This window comes from Trematomus bernacchii, unplaced genomic scaffold, assembly GCF_902827165.1.
Source record: "Trematomus bernacchii unplaced genomic scaffold, fTreBer1.1, whole genome shotgun sequence".
Classification (NCBI taxonomy): Eukaryota; Metazoa; Chordata; class Actinopteri; order Perciformes; family Nototheniidae; genus Trematomus; species Trematomus bernacchii.
The window spans coordinates 15,388,167-15,410,244 of record NW_022988043.1 but is presented as its reverse complement, the minus strand read 5'-3'; the positions used below and the strand labels follow the sequence as shown (position 1 = coordinate 15,410,244).

Genomic DNA, 22,078 nt, shown 5'->3' with positions numbered 1-22,078 from the left:
TATTTGCACTTTATTTGCACTCTCATAAGAGTTTAGATGGAATACAGGCAGACCCAGGAGACTGAGTGTGAGCCAACGATAAGGAAAACACGTCCTGCTTGTCAAAAGCTTTTATTAGCTGGAGGCGTGTGGCGCAGTGGATAGAGCGTTGGTGTTCGGATCAAGGGAGCACAGGTTCAAACCCCACTGCAGTCAGCATGTCGTTGTGTCCCTGGGCAAGACACTTCACCCCAAATTGCTCCTGTGGGGATTGCCCACAGTATTGAGTATGTAAGTCGCTTTGGATAAAAGCGTCTAACAAGTAACATGTAATTATTAAAACAAAATGATCAAACAGAAGTGAAGTTAAATCTATAACACTTCAATGAATTAAAAGACATTTCTGAAGAAATGAATATAGGAGGAGGAACAATTAAATGCAAGTGTCCACGCACAAGAAACATTGTTTTTAAAATGTCTCAGTGATGGGTGTTTCCATACGTCCATTTTGTCCCCAAAGGCAAAGATACAATTATGAAATTATTATATGATATTATCCTCTTTTCTGTCTTATCTGGGAGACCTGTAATGTATGTGATCTTTAACTTGCAAACATTTTTGCAAGTTCAAACTCCTTGCAACTTCTTTTTCTGAGGTTTTTGAATTACTCTAAAATAAAATGTCAGGTTGTGTTTAGGGAATGCTGAAATTGAATGTGATTTTTAAGTGGCGGTTGACCTGGACTCTGTTGATAGTTTATTTTTCTTTTTTTCACAAAAACTACATGTTTTTCAGCTCACTTTCATACTCAATCAATCAATCAATATTTATGTATATAGCCCAATATCACAAATGTTACATTTGTCTCAGTGGACTTCACAGTTTGTACAGAATATCAGTATGACAATACGACACCCTCTGTCCTTAGACCCTCACATCGTACACATGGGAGAAAACCCACAGTTTAAAGGGGAAAATGGGAGAAACCTCAGGGAGAGCAACAGAGGAGGGATCCCTCTCCCAGGACGGACAGACGTGCAATAGATGTACATTTAAAAGATAATACATTTACAACATAGGTAGTCCAAATGTTTGGAAATGCATGTGTCTATAATAAGAAGATGAATCCACAAGGATGTCGATACTGTAGTTGTCGGAAGCAATGTTCGTCTTCCCTACAAATAAATACGAAAAAGTATCAATATCGGCTATTGACTCTACATTTTGTATGCCCTATATTTTGTACTTATTTTTTCGACAGGACTGGCTTCATACTCTTTACCCCTTGTTATACTGCAATTGTTATTTATTTTCTACTTTTTTATTTCTTATTCCCTCATATAATTGCGATGTGATGGCCCATTTAAATGTCTGTCGCAGCACATGGTATAGAGCCAAATCTACCAGCCTGATGGACTTGTTCCTGCAACAACATGTTGGTACATCAATTAGTCATAACGGCACCAACAGGGGCCCTGGAGGGGAGGGGGGGGGTGTACAGTATTTGTTTGTTTATGTGTTTCTTGTATAAGCAAGTTGAACTTTGGCCCATAGCATATGTTCATGTACAGATAAAACAAGAGAAGTCTAATGCGGCTTTCACACCAGCGCTTTTCCCTTTCTAGCTCCTAGCGAGAGCTTTTCTGGTTCAGCTCCGGTTTCCCTTTTCAGCTCCCGCTCTGTTCACACTGCCCAGAGCTGCCGCTGCTGCGTCATGACGTCACAGTTTACGTCGCTGATTTTCTCCCCAGCTCACAACAACAACGGGCCGGGGACTGCGTCGGGTCGATGATCGTGTTGCTTTTAATCATACGAAGCCAGATTAAATTAAATAACGACTTCTCCAACCTTATACTTTTCTCCAACCTTATACTTTTCTCCAGAGTGCCGTGGTTCATTGTTTATAAATGTGTTTCAGCGGCATTTACCGACCGCTGCAGTGCTGGCTTCCACGGGAGTTTATTCTCCCGTTAGCTCCGGGTTAGCTCACACGGCTCTAAAGTATTCACTGTCTGACTGTCACACAAGCAGCTGATACATATCCCCAGTTCCCCTTAAGTGAATGTGTGTCAGTCTGAATTGACGCTGTTTGGCATCACAACGCTGTTATGAAAGTTTCTCTGGTATAACGTGGGTGATGTTAGCATAGCAACCGAAGCTAAACTGACTACTTGCTAAGCCGTTTTCTACGGGCACATTTTACCGGCGTATTTTTCATTATGATTCTACTTGTGATAGTCGGACATGACAACCTGTACAGCCCATGTATCTCCACAATGATCAATAACAGCGAACGGATGGTCAAAGTAAGGTTTCCTGCACGCCTCGACGTAAGAGACGTAAGAGACGTAAGCGACGCCGCGTCATAGCTCCGAAGCTCTTGCCTCTGGACCGACAATCTTTTGGAGCTGGAAGTGAACCGCATTCCGGAGCTATGACGCGCCGCCGCTGCGGTGTGAACAGGAAAAACCGGCGCTTTTCCAGCTCCAGCTCCGAGCAGGAGCTGGAAAAGCGCCGGTGTGAAAGGGGCATAAGAGTACTTTTTTATATATATTCTCTCTTTTACATTTCTGATTTGAAAATTAATTTCATTTTCCTATGTGAAATATTAGATACTTTAATGTGGTTTTTTCTTCCAAAAATACTGCAACGTTAAAACCTTTTTTAGTATATTCGGCAAGAAATTCCCAAACTCAGTGCAAAATCCTTATTATTGTTCTTCAAATATTGTTGAATTCAAATGTGTGTGTGTTTGTTTATAGTCTAGGCCAGATTTTCATAGACGATATATTCTCGTTTACATATAATTTGTTTTTGTGATCATTTATTAAATATAGCAATAATTTGGCAGCAATACCTTCCCCCACTGTAACCCACACACATGCTGCCTCATTTACTCACTCAGCCACCAGTGCGTGCATGCATGACACGCTACTGCACACCTACACATAAGTACCGTGTCATGCATGCGTGTGGTAGTGAACATGTAGTAAAGAATTCACACACACCGAGCAGTAAATCTGTCTAAGCCATTTGCCAGCTCTCTCTCAGCACAATGCCATTCATAGATCCAGAGTAAACACACACACACACACACGCACACACACACACACGCACACACACACACGCACACACAGAACTGACAAAATACCGGACTTTGCCGGACTACTGACAGCGTTACCAAGCCCCCACGTTACAACCTGTTAACGGTACGTTGCATCACTTCACACATCTTAGAGGAGGAAGAGGAGGAGGAAGAGTGAAACAGAGGGTGAGAGGGAGTTGTGCACAGTCTCCAGAGTGATCACATGGCATCATTTGCTCCATTTTGATCTCTTTTACCCATCCGCCAACTCCTCCCATCATTGTGGTTCAGATCTGATTTTAAAGCGTCTTCACATGGGGTCCAACAATCTCTCTCTATACAATGTTTGATTGTCTCCATTATTGTCCAATAATTCTCATTCCATATAAGGTGTGTGTGTGTGTGTGTGTGTGTGTGTGTGTGTGTGTGTGTGTGTGTGTGTGTGTGTGTGTGTGTGTGTGTGTGTGTGTGTGTGTGTGTGTGTGTGTGTGTGTGTGTGTGTGTGTGTGTGTGTGTGTGTGTGTGTGTGTGTGTGTGTGTGTGTGTGTGTGTGTGTGTGTGTGTGTGTGTGTGTGGAGATGGGGATTGTGTCAGGTTTCATTTCAGCAGAGATAGAGAGGAGACAGACAGCGCTGATGCAACCAGGAGACACACACACACACACACACACACACACACACACACTATATACACGTGGCCAAAGAAAAGTGGTGGTGGAACACATATTGGCATACACACCGGCAAATACAAACAGAGACACTGCATGGTTCTCTTCCAAGGTCAGTTATACATAATTGTCTTGGTTGTATGTCAACAAACACACTTTTAGTGCTTAAAAAAGTCTTTAATCAGATATATGAAGAACTAAAATCACGCAAAGCTTCTAATAAATGCCACACACGTGCACAAATATATACTTGATGGCAGTGTGACTTCCATTGAATTGCTAGAAACCATAAATAATGTGTAAAATGATCTGCAACCTACAGGTTGTATTTGTGTGCTGTACTGTTCGTTCATCATTCGACACACCTCCATCACAGGCATAAAGGGTTCATGCTACTCAAAAATGCCTCAGTGACCAAGAGCTGCCTTGAGGCAATAAGCATGTAAGCCTATATGTGATCTTTCACATTATGTAAGCGGGTAAACTGAAACCATGGCTGTTGTTTATGTGGCAACGCGTGGTGGTTTCCGAGCATGTTCTGGGCCATTCTTAGAAACCATGAAATGTACTTTAGTCAGGCTGCAGTTCAACATGCTGCCATACCCAATGCTGAGATGTTATGTTAAAGCAGCTTTGTAGTTGTAGCCGGTTGGCATCAGGAGACCTTTCCATTTACAGAAGGAGGCAGAGTGTGTGTTCTTGTTGATGTTTACTTGGCCAACTTAAGAAGCAGTATTTTTCCATGTCTTCTCCTCAACTCTGGGTTAACAAATAAGCAGCATCTCTTGACGTGGCCAGTCAACACATGCAAAATGGCAGAATAGCTTTGAGGTATCTTGAGCCAGTGTTATTGAGAGTATGTTGATCGTGAACAGCGAATCAAAACTCGAGAAATCGGGTGTTGTGCACTAGGCATGTGCACAGATAGACCTCAAAGTGGGCTTGAGCACCTGCCCTTTTCCTATTAGAGAAGTGCCCTTTTCAAATGAATCTCGAATCTAGCTTGTTCAGTCTAGCCCACCTATGGTGCTGCAGGACTGCATTCTGATTGGCTAAGGCACTTCTGTGTGATTTACCCTTTGTGACCTTGTTTACTTGTGCGAAATGTATTGATCATTAATTTACTGTCATTTAACCGTATTTCAACCGACCTCAGTCAGGGGTTTCTTTTAAATATACATACATTTTAATATCCATTTAACACTGTCACAAAAGTTGTCAATCCAGGCATATATTTATTTCATTACTAACAAACATTGCAGGCCCTGTAGTGGACACCTCATACTTTTCACTTTATTGGTAAAGTTTTAAATGCTGTTAAAAAAACACTAAGAAGATGTTTTTGGTTGCTTTTTAACAAACGATGCAATCCGCAGATATTTATAGCAAATGATAGTTGCATTAAGATAAGTAGATACTTTTTCAATCGGGTAATCAATGAAATAGTCCACCCTCAGAATCCCACACCTACAGTAATCCCCCCAAAGCTACGAGGCTGCCATCTTCACACATGTTGTGCCGTGGAACAGAGGGCACAGGACTTTGCCTTTAAGACATTTTAAGATATTTTGGGAGCGGGTGTGATGGCTTAAGCCCCTTTAAGAGCGGGGGATTAGGATGATGCTGATGCTTAGTGTCTTGGCCTGTGTGCATGTGTGTCTTGCTGCCTCTGCCTGTATGTCAGCTTGCCCTGTGTGGGGCTGGCCTTTGGAGCCAGATTAGCTGCATCTGGATGATGTGCACAGAGATGTTCTGGTACACAGCAAAAGATAGAGGAACGGCAGTGAGAGAGATAGCGTGTGATTTTGTGCATGTGTGTGTGATGCATGTGCAGCCAAGCTAACTGGAGCAGGGTGTCCAGAATGTATGCACGCTTGATGGGCTGGCTGCAGCCTTGTGATACAAAACATTTAGCATTAGTGTGTGTCTGCATGTGTGATGATGATGCATCAGTGACTCAGCTTCAGCTGTCAAGTAGGCATGGAGAATATTGATAATCTTAAGAAAAGTAGATTTCTTTATATCCTATTGAAATGCAATATTATGTATTGCGATACTATATTGACTCTTAATAACATAATTTAATCAACTGTTTGTATGAACAATTATTATTAGAACTGTATGCAGGCTCATTTTATGTTTTGATGTTGGATGTGACGGGTAATTTGATAAATCAAAATGTAGAACCTACTGTTCTGATGCATTAAAAACAAAAAGATGCTCAGATATTTCTTTCATAACCCCTGAAAGATGATACGTATTGTACCGCCGCATTCTTGCCAATACGCAGCCCTACTGTCAAGGGTGGTGTGTGTGTGTGTGTGTGTGTGTGTGTGTGTGTGTGTGTGTGTGTGTGTGTGTGTGTGTGTGTGTGTGTGTGTGTGTGTGTGTGTGTGTGTGTGTGTGTGTGTGTGTGTGTGTGTGTGTGTGTGTGTGTGTGTGTGTGTGTGTGTGTGTGTGTGTGTGTGTTTATTTACGTAAGCAAGTGTGACTGTGACTCGGATGAGCAGCAGGACTAGACAGTACTGCTGCGTCAATATAGCTGTCGTTTTACTTGTCTCTGTCACCTATCAACTGCAGCGATGCAAATGCAGAATAGAAAGGTGCATGCACGCACACACACACACACACACACACACACACACACACACACACACACACACACACACACACACACACAGGATACGGGTTTGTGTGTGCAAACAGAATCTTTGTTGGTTCATTAACCAACTAGGGATGCATGTTCCCAAAGTATCCCACTTTTCTCTAGGAGTAACAAACCTACTAAACGAAACACCTAGAAATGATGAAAGACAGGTTTTTGGATGTTCCCAAATGTAGCAACACTGACCTTGACAGGAAGATAGTTGAAGGAATTAAAGAGTTTACTACAGGATACATATTTTTGAAATATAAAATGTACTGTAGGTGTTTTTTTTTTGGAATAAGGGCATAAGCAGGAATATTTGTCTGTGTGTGTTTGTGTGTGTCACTATCATTCCACTAATATAACACTCATTTTATGAATGGTAATCAGTTTTAAAAAGTTGAAGTATACTTCAGTCATGTATGAATTCTCTTGCACACAGGAAGTGATATGTTGTGTTGTGTGGCAACAGCTAAGTGTTAAGTTGAGGAGGATCTGACAAATGTCACAATCTATTCCTTTCTGTTTCCAGGTCTAGCTGGCCAATGCCGGGCCCGTGGTGGAGATCTGGTGGCGGCAGCAGCAGCAGCAGTAGTGTGTATGTGAGCGTCGCCCCCGACGCCTAGCTCATGTCCAGCCCATAATGCCGTCCTCCACGCGGAAAGGAGTGCCGAAGGACCCAGAGCTGGCTGACCTTTTCTTCAAAGATGACCCCGAGGATGTCTTCTGTGACCTGCACGAGATCGGACATGGCAGCTTTGGGGCCGTCTACTTTGTGAGTGCAAATGTTGTGTTCTTTCACAAGCCAATACACTTTAATTAAAAGGACTTCATCCAAACCAAGGACATTGCATATACAATTAAAAAAAATAACCTTTAAACTGCTTTTATTACCATATTATCAAGTAATTTCAGATCTTAAAAAAAATAGTTTTGGTCAGGCGTTTACGTCAGTATGGATCATATATCTTTATATTGAGTCTAACTCGGTGGGATTTACACCATCTGATGGCAATGCACGCCTGTTAAGACAGAGTTTATTGATTGAGATTGAGTGGACCTCGAAGACATTGAAACGATTTGAAGCCATTGTTTCGACGCAGTAAAACATCAAAGATGTAGTGGTGGAGTTTATTAGTTGACCATTTAGCTTTGGAAGAAATAGAGCATGTGAATGAGGGGCTGGACCATTACAGATACTTAAGAATACCATTAAGAAAAGCTCCCTAAGCCCTTTACTATGCAGCGCTTATTAATACACGAATATCGCTTTGATTTATTTATGAGTAGTCACCCCTGATCGATCCATTGATTTGTACGCATGTTGTAAGTGTAACCCACTACGTTATGGCTCTTTGAATGAAATTGCGTGGAGACAGATTCGCTCTCAGCACTTTCTCTGTAGCTTTTCTTATTAATCTCATCATCACTAATTACTCATCAAGCCTTTGATTCTAAAGCTGTGTGGAGGGGGGGTTGAAAGCAGATCTCTCTGGTCCCTTCAGATGCTCTCCTCTTTCTCCTCTCATATACTGCTACTGCTACTGCTACTGCTACTGCTACTGCTACTGCTCTCCTCTCCTCTCCTCTCCTCTCTCCCCCTCCAGATGCAGGGCTGAGAGCGATAAGCCTCCTCTCCTCCCTCCCTACTAAGACAGCTGTTTTCTTGAAATGGAAAAACAGAAGCTGTCGATAGTAAAGCAGGATTTTCTTGGCTGTCAGGGCTTCAACATCCTCTTCTATCCCATCTCATTTACAACACACACACACACACACACAACACACAACACAACACACACACACACACACACACACACACACACACACACACACACACACACACACACACACACACACACACACACACACACACACACACACACACACACACACAGCCCTAATACGTCACAATTTACCCTGGTGCCCATGTCCGTCTGGCTAACAGGCTCCAGTGTGCGTCTTAATCCGGCCCTGATGCCAGCGCTGTGCTCACTGACACACTTATGCTGTCTGCATTACAACTGGCAAACTGGTGGCTTTAGCTGTTAGCAAGAGCAGCTTTAGTTAACGTAGTCTAAAAAGATATCCTTACAGTTTTAATACCTAAATGAAAGATCTGCTGACAGATATAATCATGTCTATATGTAGCAAATAACACATTGTGTTGACATTGACTTTCATGCTATATAACAAAATAACAGCAATTAGCTTTGGTTTGACTATGTTGTGATCTAGTTGTATTTTCTAACATTCAAGAAATAAAATCTCCAATACTGCAAGTTAGGTGCATGTTAGATGAGAAAGGAACAGTGGCAGTGGCACAGTGCTTTCTCTTGTAAATGCGTGCATATTTTTTCTATTATGTTATTGTATATGCATGCATAGTCAAAGGAATTGATGCAAGTGTATGTGCATCCATCGTGAATGCATGTTAAGAGAGGATCTCCATTATAGAAGAGAACAAGGGGAATTCCCCCAGCTGCGTGTGCAGGCCCACACACACTTCACTACAGTGTATGTTGAATGAATTAGCCTGTTGTAATTATTGATGCTCCCCCTTTCCTCTGCGATGACAATTAGCCTGAATGTATTTTAATATTTCAGCGTTACATTTTTTTTTTTCCTTCTCGACAGCAATCTAGCTATACATTACACCAGAGGGAACAGCAATTATGCTTGAACAGACAGTCAATCATAGGGATCTAATTAATCAGAAAAAAAATCAAATAGGAATAGTAATTCCTTTTGAATCTCAACATGAAATTCCCATTCATTTGTAAGTGGGATGAAGCGGAGATAAGGGCTTAGGCTGAGCTGTAGCGTAGCAGTTCCTAAGGCCAATGCCTCTGAGCATGGGTTTAGCATGGACATGTGGATGTGCACGGACAACTCAAGCCCTAACAGTAGCTGCAGAACGAGCACATATCACCAACCTGCAGGCTTCCCCAAATCACGTTACAGAGTGCTTTTATCAGGCGGAAATGTGTTTGAATTCAAATGAGATAATCTCTTAGTGCCGTATCAATCAGTTGTAGATGTATTGCTTTGTGCATTCATAATGATGTTTGTATACACCAATTCGTTTTTTTCTTAACTCTCAATCACCCTTAAGACATTTCATGAGTTGTCAACACTTCACTTTAACCCCCCCTATTTAGCAAGTAAATAAACATGTAATAAATGTTTTGTAACACAAGTGTTTAATAATAAAAAATATCAACAGCTTAAAGGCTGGTGTAGAATCAAATAATGATTGGCACTATGATTAAATGTTAACATAGTGCTAATATATGCTATACAGAAGAGGAGAGTTAAAGTAAAGTATTCCACAATTGTTGTCCAATTAAAACTAATTTATTTTTTAGTTCAAAGTTCAAATCTTCACACCCCTGGCTGTATCACTCTTGAACTTGATGTAAAACTTAAGCGGTGTGTTGCTTCAATGTGCCTCTGTTAACAATTTAATTATGCCATATTCTTCTTATAGAGTGTTATAACCGTGTGAAAAAGTATTTATTTGTCTTTGTGAGAGTTGTGTGTACATTTTAAGACTTCAAATTGAAGATTGTTCTTGAATCTGATCTCTGTTTTTTTCCCATCCAGGCGCGTAACTCCTACTCTAACGAGGTGGTGGCCATCAAAAAGATGTCCTATAATGGCAAGCAGACTACCGAAGTAAGGAAATCACTCGCACACAAGAGCACATAGACATGCAAAAGTTTACCTTCAAAGCCAAGCTCCCACTGTAAATGCAACACCACAATGTGTTGCTTATGTCTCTGATTCATATCTCTGGGTCACATTGACATTTGGTTAGCCTGCAGTTTGATAACAAGGTCATCAATATTGAGAAAGAAAACACACCACCATTAACAGTCAGTACAACACAAATAGTGGTTGTGAAAAAGAGAACCTTTGCACACATCCAGTATGTCTTTGATTCTACTGTAATATTTGATTTGGCCTGTTGAAATAAGCCATTCGATTGGCCTATTGAAACGAGTAATTTGTTTGGTCAATCGAAACCACACCTTTGATTGGCCTAATGAAACAAGCCCTCTGATTAGTCCGTTGATACAGGCCCTCTGTTAGGTCGGTTGAAACTAGCCTCAGATTTTCTTCTGGTTATTTGAAACGAGCCCTCTGATTGGCTCATTAAATGGGACCGCTTGAGTTTCCCATTGAAACGAACCCTCTGATTTGCCCATTTGAAGAATCCCTCTGGTTGGCCCATTGGAACAACCATTTGTTTCTTTCATTTGAACACATCATTATGCGAGCATTGGTATCAAAAGACTGTATTGTTGAATTAGCATGGATAACATGAACTCTTGACATTCTCTACAAAAATCATCATTCAGCACCATCATAAGTAGTGTTAACTTGTCTGACCCATCTCGAATGGTCACTTCAATGCACAGCAGCGTTTACCGGCCTCCACTAGGACCCTTGAAGCACATGTGTGACGACCTGTTCATCGCTGCTCGCAGCTTTAATTTATCTTGCTTTGGCACAAATCCAGTAACAAACAGTGCTTAAAATGCAGAAAAGGTAATTCTCTAATGATATTTACCCAAGCTCTGACAGTAGCATGTGAGACATTGAGATTTCTCATTTGTGATGGTTAGTTACCCTTAACTTTAGGGCCTAAAGGAACAATATTAAATAATAATTAAAAATAATTGCTCACCAATGGTTGCAAGGTTTGGAACAAACATGTGCCTCCCTCAAGCAAACCAGGGAACAAGTTTAGGCATAAGCGTATTTCAGAATGCGTCCTTTGTGCAAACCTTTTTCTATTTATAAACTCTGTGTTTTGCATGTGAGGACTCTTACACATTGTCACACAGCTCTTTACTAGCTGAGGCTTTCACTTGCTATGTAAACTCTTCTGGTTACATTTTCAATATGCTTTTTAATTTAATCTTATTGCAGTGCTATTGAGAAACATTCCTATCTGTCTACATATAAACCTGTATAAAGACCATATTACCTCATAGTAACCAGTGGTTACTACAGTGCGGCCAGCTGCGCCACTACAATCAAATCACAGCAATGCCAACCTAGGTGTTACCGGGATTGTACCTGTAGTGTGTAACCATCTGTGTGTCTGAATTTGTTTTTGGCAGAAGTGGCAGGACATCATTAAGGAGGTCAAGTTTTTGGGACAGCTGCGACACCCAAACACAATTGAGTACAAAGGATGCTACTTGAAAGACAACACTGCCTGGGTTAGTGGATCCGTCTCTCCCTTTGTCCCAGTTCCCATCTTTTGTTTTAATCTTGCAACATTGTTAGTTTCTTTCTTTCTTCCTGCCTCTTTGTCTTTTTTGATTTCATCTCCCACTGAATGTGTTTCTCACTACAGTTTCTCTGCATATGTTGTTATCAGTAACACGATCTTTGTCGTTGAGAACATTTTCACAAGTATTCACAAACTTGATGTGAATCTTTGTATTGAGGATATTTAATGATGAAAAGCCAACTATGTGAATAATCAGTTGTATCTGCATTCTGTTACAGCTGGTGATGGAGTACTGCCTGGGCTCCGCATCAGATTTACTAGAGGGTAAATATATGCAAAATATGCACACAAACTTATTTTTGTTCAGGAAGTCTCTTCCCCTGGCCAAGAAATATTCTGTCAAATGTAAAATAAAACCTGTGAGAAACAATTCTTTTGTTTAAAATGTGGTTTATTGTACATGTGTTAATAAGTTAGCTTTAGCTTTACTGTGGTTAGCTAGCTACATGCTATCAGATCAATCAAAAATAACATTAACAGCATATACACAATTACAGTAGAAAAGACATATCACTACAGTATGTGAATAATACACAATATAAAACATTCTGATTCAATTTGAATACTCTTCAATAGACAATTTTAATAAGCAACATAAATATATAAACATAGATGGTTCTTTGGTTGTTTCCTGTGGTTATTTCTCACTATTCAGACATAATGTGAACCTAAAACTAAAACAATTTAGAAACAAATACTCTATAAATGGTCTTGTAACTAAATAATACAACATATATCTTCCGTATTCTATATCTTCTATATCCAATTTGAGCACTTTGATTCAAATGATATGCATTATACAAAAGACCATATCTGAGTTACTTAGATTGGCAATTGTAAACTGTCCATCCTCTCAACAGTCCCAACCTGAACACACTGTGTTATTTTAAGCAGCTATGTGTGAGCTCGTCACTGATGCAGGCACACGGTCCTGACAGTCGGCCCCGGCCTGTTTTTGAAATGTCTCAGCCATAGTTCTGCTGTGACCTTTCCCTTGGCATGTAATCTCTCTGTTACTGCAACAGTCCACAGGGAGCCGGATTAGGAGCCCTTATCACAACTGTTAATCCATGCGGTGGATGCCAAGAAACTACTTTCTTACTGCTATATCAGCAGGGCACACTGCTATAGTTTTTATTTATTTATTTATTACTAATACTGTGATGTTTTGGATGCCAGCAACTAAATGAAGAAGCTTTATTTATTATGAAGGTCTTTGTGAAGAACACATTTCATGATTATATAATTAAAGTCTTCAGAGGGTTTTTACTCATTTCCACTCTGCTAATTTCTCCCCCAGTTCATAAGAAACCACTGCAAGAGTTGGAAATTGCTGCCATTACCCATGGTGCCTTGCTAGGACTGGCTTACCTACATTCCCATAATATGATTCACAGGTGAGTCAGTTTGTTCTCTAGCTCCCATAAGGAAGTGCCTTTATCAAAAACATGATAAGAGGCTGAGATGAGATGCACTTCCCTGACTGAGCGTTTACTAATTAGGCTGTAAAACGTCATCTCTGTAGGTACATGTGGTCCTTACTGAGCAAGAAACAACCCTTCTGTTTGACTGGTGTCCACAATGTTATTTTTTTATGGAAGGGAAATATGATTAGCGTCTTAAATGGGGCTGTATGAATCATCTTGACTGTTCTGTGTCATCATGTGTCATTGCAGAATTGTAAAAATGACATAAAACCCATAAAATTAGAGTCGCACTCGGTGATGGTAGACCTCCGCCAAAGCCAATGCTGCATTCAAGTGTCCCTTAGATGGATATTACTTTTTTCATATTATTCTGACACCATGAATGGAGCACAGATCTTGCAATGTTAACAACTAAATGAGCGAGCCTTGATAATGAATGTGGATTCTTTCTCGGCCCATGCTACACCCTTTCACCAATTTTCAGTGAAAAGGGGCTTGTATTTTTTCTGCTTGAAAAACATGATCTCCTTATCGGAATTAATAAACATATCACATCTATAAATACACCACATCAGTGACCAGTTCATTAAGATTTGAGGGAGAAGTATAATGCATAATAGATCCCTGGAAATTATGTGAATTCTCTTGGTTGCTCTTCCTAAATACACTCTCTCCATCCCCCTCTCCCCACCCAGAGATGTGAAAGCTGGTAACATCCTGCTGACTGAGCTGGGTCAGGTCAAACTGGCCGACTTTGGCTCCGCCTCCATTGCCTCACCTGCCAACTCCTTTGTGGGAACACCTTACTGGTCAGTATACATGAAACACGAGACATATGGCACAACACTGAACGCCACACATGTCTATATGCGAGAGACCAATGACAATGAGGAAAATGGGAATTGTGTTAGTGCATTTTGGTATTTGTTTTAGTGCTTTCTTTGCATAGAAATTACAAGAAAAATTATTTTGGAGTAAGTGAGTACTTCTTGTTGTTGCCCCCAAGTCACTTTGAATAAAAATCCCAATTGACATTTTAGGTCAACCTATGCTTACAAATGACAAAGTTAATAGGAAAATAAATAGGGGTATTCACTGTGAAGTGAAGGGTGAGTGTGCCTCAAGATGGTCACTATTGATGCAGCCGGTGACACTTTATTTCATTAATTTAATAATGCATACTGTTTTTTGCCTCATATAGAGTTATCTGCCCATCATAATACTCACTCACACACTTTATGGAGCTTTGCTGATGAAAGCCATTACATAAACAGCTGGACCAATGTTCAGTTTTCACACTCCGCCTTTACAGAAACACACACATACTTTCACAAAACTGAGCTGCTATCACAGCATACCAGAGTCTTTAAAAGCTCTGAGCAGCTTAGCAGATTATAACATTTCCGTGGATTTTTCCCCGTACTTAATAAACTATGCATGTTTGTGCACTTGCATGTCCTCAGGATGGCCCCGGAAGTGATCCTAGCCATGGACGAGGGTCAGTACGAGGGAAAGGTGGACATCTGGTCGCTGGGGATCACCTGTATTGAACTGGGTGAGCATACATCTAGTCAAAAAGTGAATTCAAGGGCCCTTGATGTAAGAAATGTAACAGATTTACGCTGGTTAAAAATCTGTAAAACATGCAAATACATCTTATTTGTTCCTGGTTGCTTTGGAGACGTTGTGTCTGCCTCATTTAAGGAGAGGCTGATATGTGATTGTGAAATCTTTGGCACTGAATCCACACCCTTATTTATTTTTCTGACTCTCCCATCTTCTCTTATTTTAGCGGAGCGCAAACCTCCCTTGTTCAACATGAATGCCATGAGTGCCTTATATCACATCGCACAGAACGACTCTCCCACGCTACAGTCCAATGAGTGGTGAGTTGAAAACACACCATTCACCATTGTCTCTTTTATAATTGTTTTAATATAATTTGCAGAAGGCTAATATGTAGTAGTAGTAGTAGAACCTTTATTTAGCCAGGAAAATCAATTAAGAACAAATTCTTATTTTCAATGATGACCTGACAGGAGGCAAAAGGCTTCCTGAGGGGATGGGGGTTGGGAGGAAGAAAATAAAAAGACAGACTCCGAACACTACAGAACCCAGGAGACAACACGATGACACAGAGCAGAGATGGCAGGCATAGCAGTTAAACATATAACATATCTAGATTAATACTGCTGGAGTTCAATCAGTCATTCAAATAATATAGAACATTCATTCATTCATTCATCCATTCATTCATCCATTCATTCATCCATTCATTCATCCATTCATTCATTCATTCATTCATTCATCCATTCATTCATCCATTCATTCATCCATTCATCCATTCATTCATCCATTCATTCATCCATTCATCCATTCATTCATCCATCCATTCATTCATTCATTCATCCATTCATTCATCCATTCATTCCTTCATGGCAATATGTCCGATATGTGGCTAGTCAAACCCCAAGAACTACAACATATTTTGAAAAAAATATGCTTGTCTAACAAGTGTTATATGTTAAAGGAGACATGTCATGGCCATTTCCACTGATCATAATTCCATTGTTGAGGTATACTAGAATAGATTTATACTGTGCATTTTTCCAAACTCACATTGGTTTCTCATACAGCATCTCTGTAAACTACGTGTATTCACTGAATTTCACTCTCTGCCTTTAACGGCTCGTTGTAGCTCCCAAAGCTCCAGCCCCCACCCTCCCTGTGAGCACAGTGTGCTCTGATTGGTCGGGACGTTGTGAATCGCGCTGAGCTCCGTGGAGGTGTTGTTTCCTTGTTTAGGATACATAGAGAAACACAGCCAAACTCATCCTGAGCACACACAAACTCACAGCCGAAGTAAAAACAATAAGTGTGGCTTGATATTGAGTAAGAAAAAGGTTGATAAACGCTGTGAGAATGGGTCTGCAGAGAGAATTTCGCCGCGATCCCAACTGTCTGTTATCAGCCTGCAGCCAGGGAGGAGAAATCAGCAGAGCTGCCTGTGTGTGAGGAAGTCCGTGGATTGGTCAATTTGGACCAATCAGCGGGGGCTTAACGTAACGGCTCCGCGGACGTAACGTAACGGCTGCACGGATTGGTCCATTTCGTTCCGGTACGGATTGACATCATGCCGTACCCGGAAGAATCAAATGGACAATGACGTATCTCCAACGAGGCGTTTTGGGGAGGTATTTTCTGTGTTAGAGTTTTACTCGCTACAGGGTGTACTTTGAGGGTTTTGACTCTGCACACCGTTTACATGCATACAAACCTTCATAACACACAAGGGGACGGGTAATAACCGGAAAAGCATGACACCTCTCCTTTAATATAAAGAAATTCCACAAACACCAGAAAAAATCCACAGAAACTGCTGATACAATACTTTCACACAACTGAACGTGAAAGCCCAATCCAATCAGTGCTCATTGGGGGTAAAACATCCCTGTGTTAATCTGCGTGACCTTTGAACCCTGCAACAGGCCTTGTGCGATGTCACAATTTAAATCTCCTATGTTAATTACCTGGGAAACCTCTACCAGTAATACAGTGTGAATACCCACATTGTTCCTGCTGGGCTATAAGGCACGTCTAAATGTATAACAGCATCAAAACAAACAGTGTGATTATATTAATATTATTCTAGTAGATAGAACTCTATCTAAAAAAACTTGTGTTTTCCATTCTAACTAGGATGTTTCTTTGTATACACACTGAGCTTTCTAAATGTATTATGGGAAAACAGCCAGGATTTTATGCTGCTCTCAGCCTCACAGCAGACACTAATAGATTCTCTAGAGACTGTCCTACCAGACATCTAAAAACTTTAAGCGATTTAATTTAGGCCAGCAGCTTTTAAACAGCTCTTTGCAGCAGCATCTCAGCCACAGTGTTGAAGTCAGGCTCATGCTGCTTCTTCATATAATCATAAAGTTTACCTAATAAATTAAGAAATGTTTTTTGAAATTGCTCATTTCTGATTTCTGATTTCCTGATTTCTAATTTAAGCTGATGATTTTGCTTGAATGACTTAAAGGTAGGGTAGGTAAGTTTGAGAAACCGGCTCGAGATCGCTAGAATTTGAAAATACACAACCGGAGAAAATCTGCCACTTCCTTATAGAGCCCCTCCTCCAACACACACGAACGCGCACATGACCAATGAGGGCACAAGATAAGTTTGTGCACAGATGGAAGGCTGACAGGCAGGTAGGCCATCCAGTTATTTTAGCCGGGTTGGCTAAAATGATTGGTCGTGCTTTTTACAGTACTACGGCTTCCACAGATGACATTTTTTTATGGATTTTTTGTCAAAGCACTTCAGATATTCATTGCTATCGGGATGTTAAGAGCATTCCATGGAATATAACAAAAAGTGTATCTCGAGCCAGTTTCTCAAACTTACCTACCCTACCTTTAATTAAATTAAGATACATTACTTTATAAACATTATTTTTGGCTAGCTGCAGCATAATGTTAACATTAAGCTATTTCATGTTATAAATTCTCAACTAGGTAAAAATAGATCATCCTCATAATTATTTAACTAGCAAATGTGAGTATGAGCTTGCACAAACCTTGAGATAAAAGAATGGAGGAAAGAAACCAGGTTGTATTATTGCACGCAGCAGATAAGAGGATGTATTCGTAGACTGTAAATATGTAGAGAAGATGATCTAAATTTGCTATAAGAAATAACGACATAAAATGTTGCAAGCAGGAAATTAGCAAAGCTGTAAATATTCCTCAGTTCCTCTGTTTCACTGCAGCCAATGCTAACCCTTTGCATGTGAGGTGCGGGCCTCATGGGGGAAACAACACTCATCAAATATTAACCCTTTGTTAGAGGTAAATAACATGGAGAACATCAGTGTTATTCTTTATGCTATCATACTGTGGTATGAAAGTGTGCGGTCCTAAGCATGCAGAGTCGTGTCTGTGTTTGCTCCTTGTCGTATGTTGCAAGAATCTTGTGCGCAGCCAAGGTTGAGAGTTGTTCTCTACCTGCCTCAGCGCAGCCTGAAGGCATCAGTGGCCTTCATGAATCTTCCACCAAGCTCTCAATTAAATAACAGTGTTCTTATTTTACACCCTAAAAAAGAGAATACATCACAGGCTCTGTCATCAGAAACATGAGGCAGGGGGAGTCTTTTAAGTTTGCTGCCTATGCGCTGCAGTTATAAAATTAGCGTTGGTTTGTAGCATTGTGTGAGGTGGCGCAGGGTTGAGGTATTTTTGGAGAAGCTCCAACGGCCTGAGGCGTTAGCAACATCCCTCCAGATGAGACTAGTACAGACATCCGCTGCTCAGTGTAACTTCAGCTCACATTCACTGGGTTTACACCGCACACACACACTGGCATGACACACTACATTGCACTCATTGACCTGGGCTTACAACAGAAAACGTTAGAGTTTGTGGTGGATTGGTGAACCCTACAAAGACCCTGAATGTGCATATTACGGGTCAATATCTTAAATAGCACTATGGGCTACTTTAATTAAAAAATCCAATCACATTGTTTTAGTTATACTGGGTTATCAGGAGTATATTTTTAGATTAAAGTCACTGTGATCCATCTCTCCAGTGGCCTATATTTTTATTGCTCCACATTTTTACATAATCCATATATGGTTAATATATGGGGCTACACTAAGAGATTACATAGGATTGTTCTGGTTTAATTCATTGATATGATAACATAGGCACATCAGAGGAAGAGATAACTCATCACGTGCAACATTCATGACTTGATTGAAGTGTGGTGGAAAGCAGCCTACCATTTGGGCTTATAGGGAGACAATAGTCAACTATGGTAACATTTGATACCATAGTCGATATCAATGTGAGAATTCATCAGTTGATTACTAACATCAATACAATATTTCTCATGTATTACACATTTTTTTAAATAGACTGACTAAGACCTTATCTTAATTTTCTTCAATTTGTGCTTTTTTGCTTATATTTCAGCAACAGAAATCTTTGGATAAAGCCAGGTTTGCAATGTCTATAAATCAGGCTGTGAATAATATATGAACAAATCCTAAAAATAACGTTACAACATAGACGGGGATAAAACTAGAAAGATTGGTGTATGTAAGAGCTGCTGAAGTGGACATCCCTAGCCCAGAGTATGAGAATATTTTGAGAAAGCAGCTTTTTTAAATATATATATTATAAAATCCAATACATTTTGTATGTACAAGACACTTCAGTTGAATAATGTTAAACAATGTAACAAATAGATTGCCATAAAAAAAACGTTCCCTTACAATAGGAAAGCTTATTTTGTATTCTACAAATGTTAAAATATGCAAATGAGGCATCCTCTAATGTAATTTTGGTTAATTAAGGAGAAATCTGCATACTCAAATAGACACAGTTACTAAATCAACATCTATTTTGGATGTGATCTTTCCCCTAGTCTGAAACAACACATGGCAGGGAGGCTTTAAACCAAAACTCTTAATATGGACCGGTTCATGACAAACCTTGCCTCTGGTGTCTGGCTTGAACTTTTCCTGATTTAGAAATGTTTGAATGGGAAGGGGAGTCTTTGATTTTCACTGTTCTCATTACCCAGGTCTGACCCCTTCCGGAGCTTCGTCGACTACTGCCTACTGAAAATTCCTCAGGACAGACCCTCGTCAGGGGAGCTGCTAAGAGTGAGTGGGCTTCCTCTGTAATCCCTCCAGCTGTGACCTCACTTCCTGTCTCTGTCAGTCCATGAGCCTTGTGGATGAGTCACTCCCACCCACCCACGACTCCTTAATACTAAAGAATATATTCTTCAAGCGCAGGAAGCAAGCACCCCGCTGAGAATTTCTTACTCTTTTTTTGTCTCTTTGTTGTAACTTTGCTTCCTGTGCTGTGCCTCAAAGCCATGGACCTTAATAGCCTTTAAGTTACAGTAGAGACATGACAGGAAATGAAGGCAGAAAGAGAGGGTAGGATGGGATAAGAAGTTGGGGTGACAAGGCCACCAGGGTGTGCCTTTTTTTTAAAAATGTGTATACAACTTTAAGATACTTTTTACAAATCAGTTTATAACAAGGTTAACTTGGGCGGGACTTTTCTGAAGTTTAAAACAACTTAAAAGTGGACCACATTTTTGTCAAACTGCTGTTTCCGAGGTCCAAAAATCATCTATTGCGACATGTCACCCTCATTTCCTCTTTTCTTGTCCTTCCCTACTGTTATTTTTTAAATATAAAGCACATTTGTCCCATTAAATAAAGGTTAAACATTTGAAATGCAGCTGCAAATCAGGCTTTATAATGCATTTCAGCCATCCCGCCTAATAACAACCAACTAAATCCACTCAAAAACATAATGAACTTACACAGTGTTAATCTGTGCATGTTCTTTGTGTTTCCCTGTTATCCAGGGGTTGATCTTTTTGTTTGTGTGACCAAAAGGTAATCCCATTGGTCCACTAAGAGTTTTATGTTCTTGGGAATCACGCTCAACAGTGTGGGGGCTCCAGCAGGAGTTTTCCCACCTGCTCAACCTGAGGGTAGCTCAAATAAAGGGCTCTGGACTCTCGCCTGGATAGGATCAAAGTTTAGGCTGGTATTCACTCTTCCCAACACCCCTGACCCAAATCCTGTCCGAAAACACATTAAAGAGGGATAAGTACCCAACAGACTTGGGATCAGTGTCGAAGGGGCTGCTTTAGAATGAGGGGGTGGGGGGTGGGGTGTTAGCCTGTGATTAAAACCCCACTTTCTCTTCTCACACACACACAAAATCAATTTTTGCAAAGGCACACAGGGACACAGGCACACGCCCCTCCAAGCTCTTTAAAGGGGAAATCAGGTCACTAATCTGGGGGCCTTGAGCTATCAGTGTTCTGGCTTCAGGTTAAACTCACCCTGTATGCCTTGTTAAGAGTAATAGTAATTATAAAAGTAATTATGACCTCTAATTGACCTCTCATGAGTACAGACAATCAATAATTAAGTAATTACATTTACATGAATATATTTAAATGAAAAAGCAGAAAATTCACATTTAACAAGCTGGAACCAGTCAATGGCAATTTCCTTTATGTCTTGGTTCAATTTAGAAAATTATTGTAAAATATTTTGGCGATACATTATTTGTGGATTAGTTTTCTTTTTGAGAGTCAGATGTCAAGACTGACGCTATCTGTTTGATAAATATGGAGCTAGAGCTAGCAGAGCAATGCTAGCTGTTTCCTTTCTTTATGCTAGGCTAAGCTAACCAAGTTTTGGTTCCAGCACTATTTCTGTTAATGTAACTCCTGGAAAGGAAGAGAAGAGGGATATTTAAAAAGATCCTCAACCATTCATTTATTAATAATATAAGGTAAATATATTTAGTTTGTATAGCATCTTTGGTACAAAAAATGCCACACAATATGATTTACAATAAAGAAACAATATACATTAAAATTAACATAAAATCAAGGATAGGAAAGAGGAAAAAAATACCACTTCATAAATTAAGATAACCAAATTATGACAAATAAAATGCGTAACATAAGTTGAAGAACAAAACTGAATAATAATATTCATTCTCTTATCTCCTTTTCTACATAAGCGGTGGAGGTTTTACATTTTTAAGAATAATACTCAGAAAGTATTTCGTCTCGAGTGCACTCACATTTAACATCACAATACCTCACGGATAAATCTCCGAGTAAGGATTAATACTTTTGGTAGAAGAAGCTGGTGATGCTACAGTATAAATTCAGATTATGTCGCTTCATTCTAACTTATAATGAATCCCAGAGATAACTTCCTGCTGGTCGATGGGAGAGGGGAGGGGGGACCACCCACACTCTGGTTTTGGTCCGTCAGAAAACGGGACAAATCTCTCCCATCTCTATTTTCAGAGTGTGATGTCATTCCCTGGTGTCCTGACTAACCCATTACACCAGCATCTGTCACATGGAGAGGACGGTGTGCAGTGACAGAAAGCTGGAAATAGACCTA

The 22,078-nt window shown here is 40.2% G+C and overlaps 1 protein-coding gene across 3 annotated transcripts in view; it reads left to right on the top strand.

Annotated features, from left to right (window-relative positions):
* The window catches only part of taok3a (TAO kinase 3a), an 80,669-nt gene that overhangs the window by 34,248 nt on the left and 24,343 nt on the right, over positions 1 to 22,078 (top strand). For all 3 annotated transcript variants that reach the window (XM_034118279.1, XM_034118281.1, XM_034118280.1), the window contains 9 exons: positions 6,911 to 7,153; positions 9,982 to 10,053; positions 11,508 to 11,609; positions 11,902 to 11,947; positions 12,984 to 13,080; positions 13,806 to 13,919; positions 14,574 to 14,665; positions 14,903 to 14,996; positions 19,702 to 19,783. In XM_034118279.1, coding sequence (XP_033974170.1) covers positions 7,022 to 7,153; positions 9,982 to 10,053; positions 11,508 to 11,609; positions 11,902 to 11,947; positions 12,984 to 13,080; positions 13,806 to 13,919; positions 14,574 to 14,665; positions 14,903 to 14,996; positions 19,702 to 19,783 — 831 coding nt within the window. In that variant the 5' untranslated portion in view covers positions 6,911 to 7,021. The remainder of the gene's footprint in view (positions 1 to 6,910; positions 7,154 to 9,981; positions 10,054 to 11,507; positions 11,610 to 11,901; positions 11,948 to 12,983; positions 13,081 to 13,805; positions 13,920 to 14,573; positions 14,666 to 14,902; positions 14,997 to 19,701; positions 19,784 to 22,078) is intronic.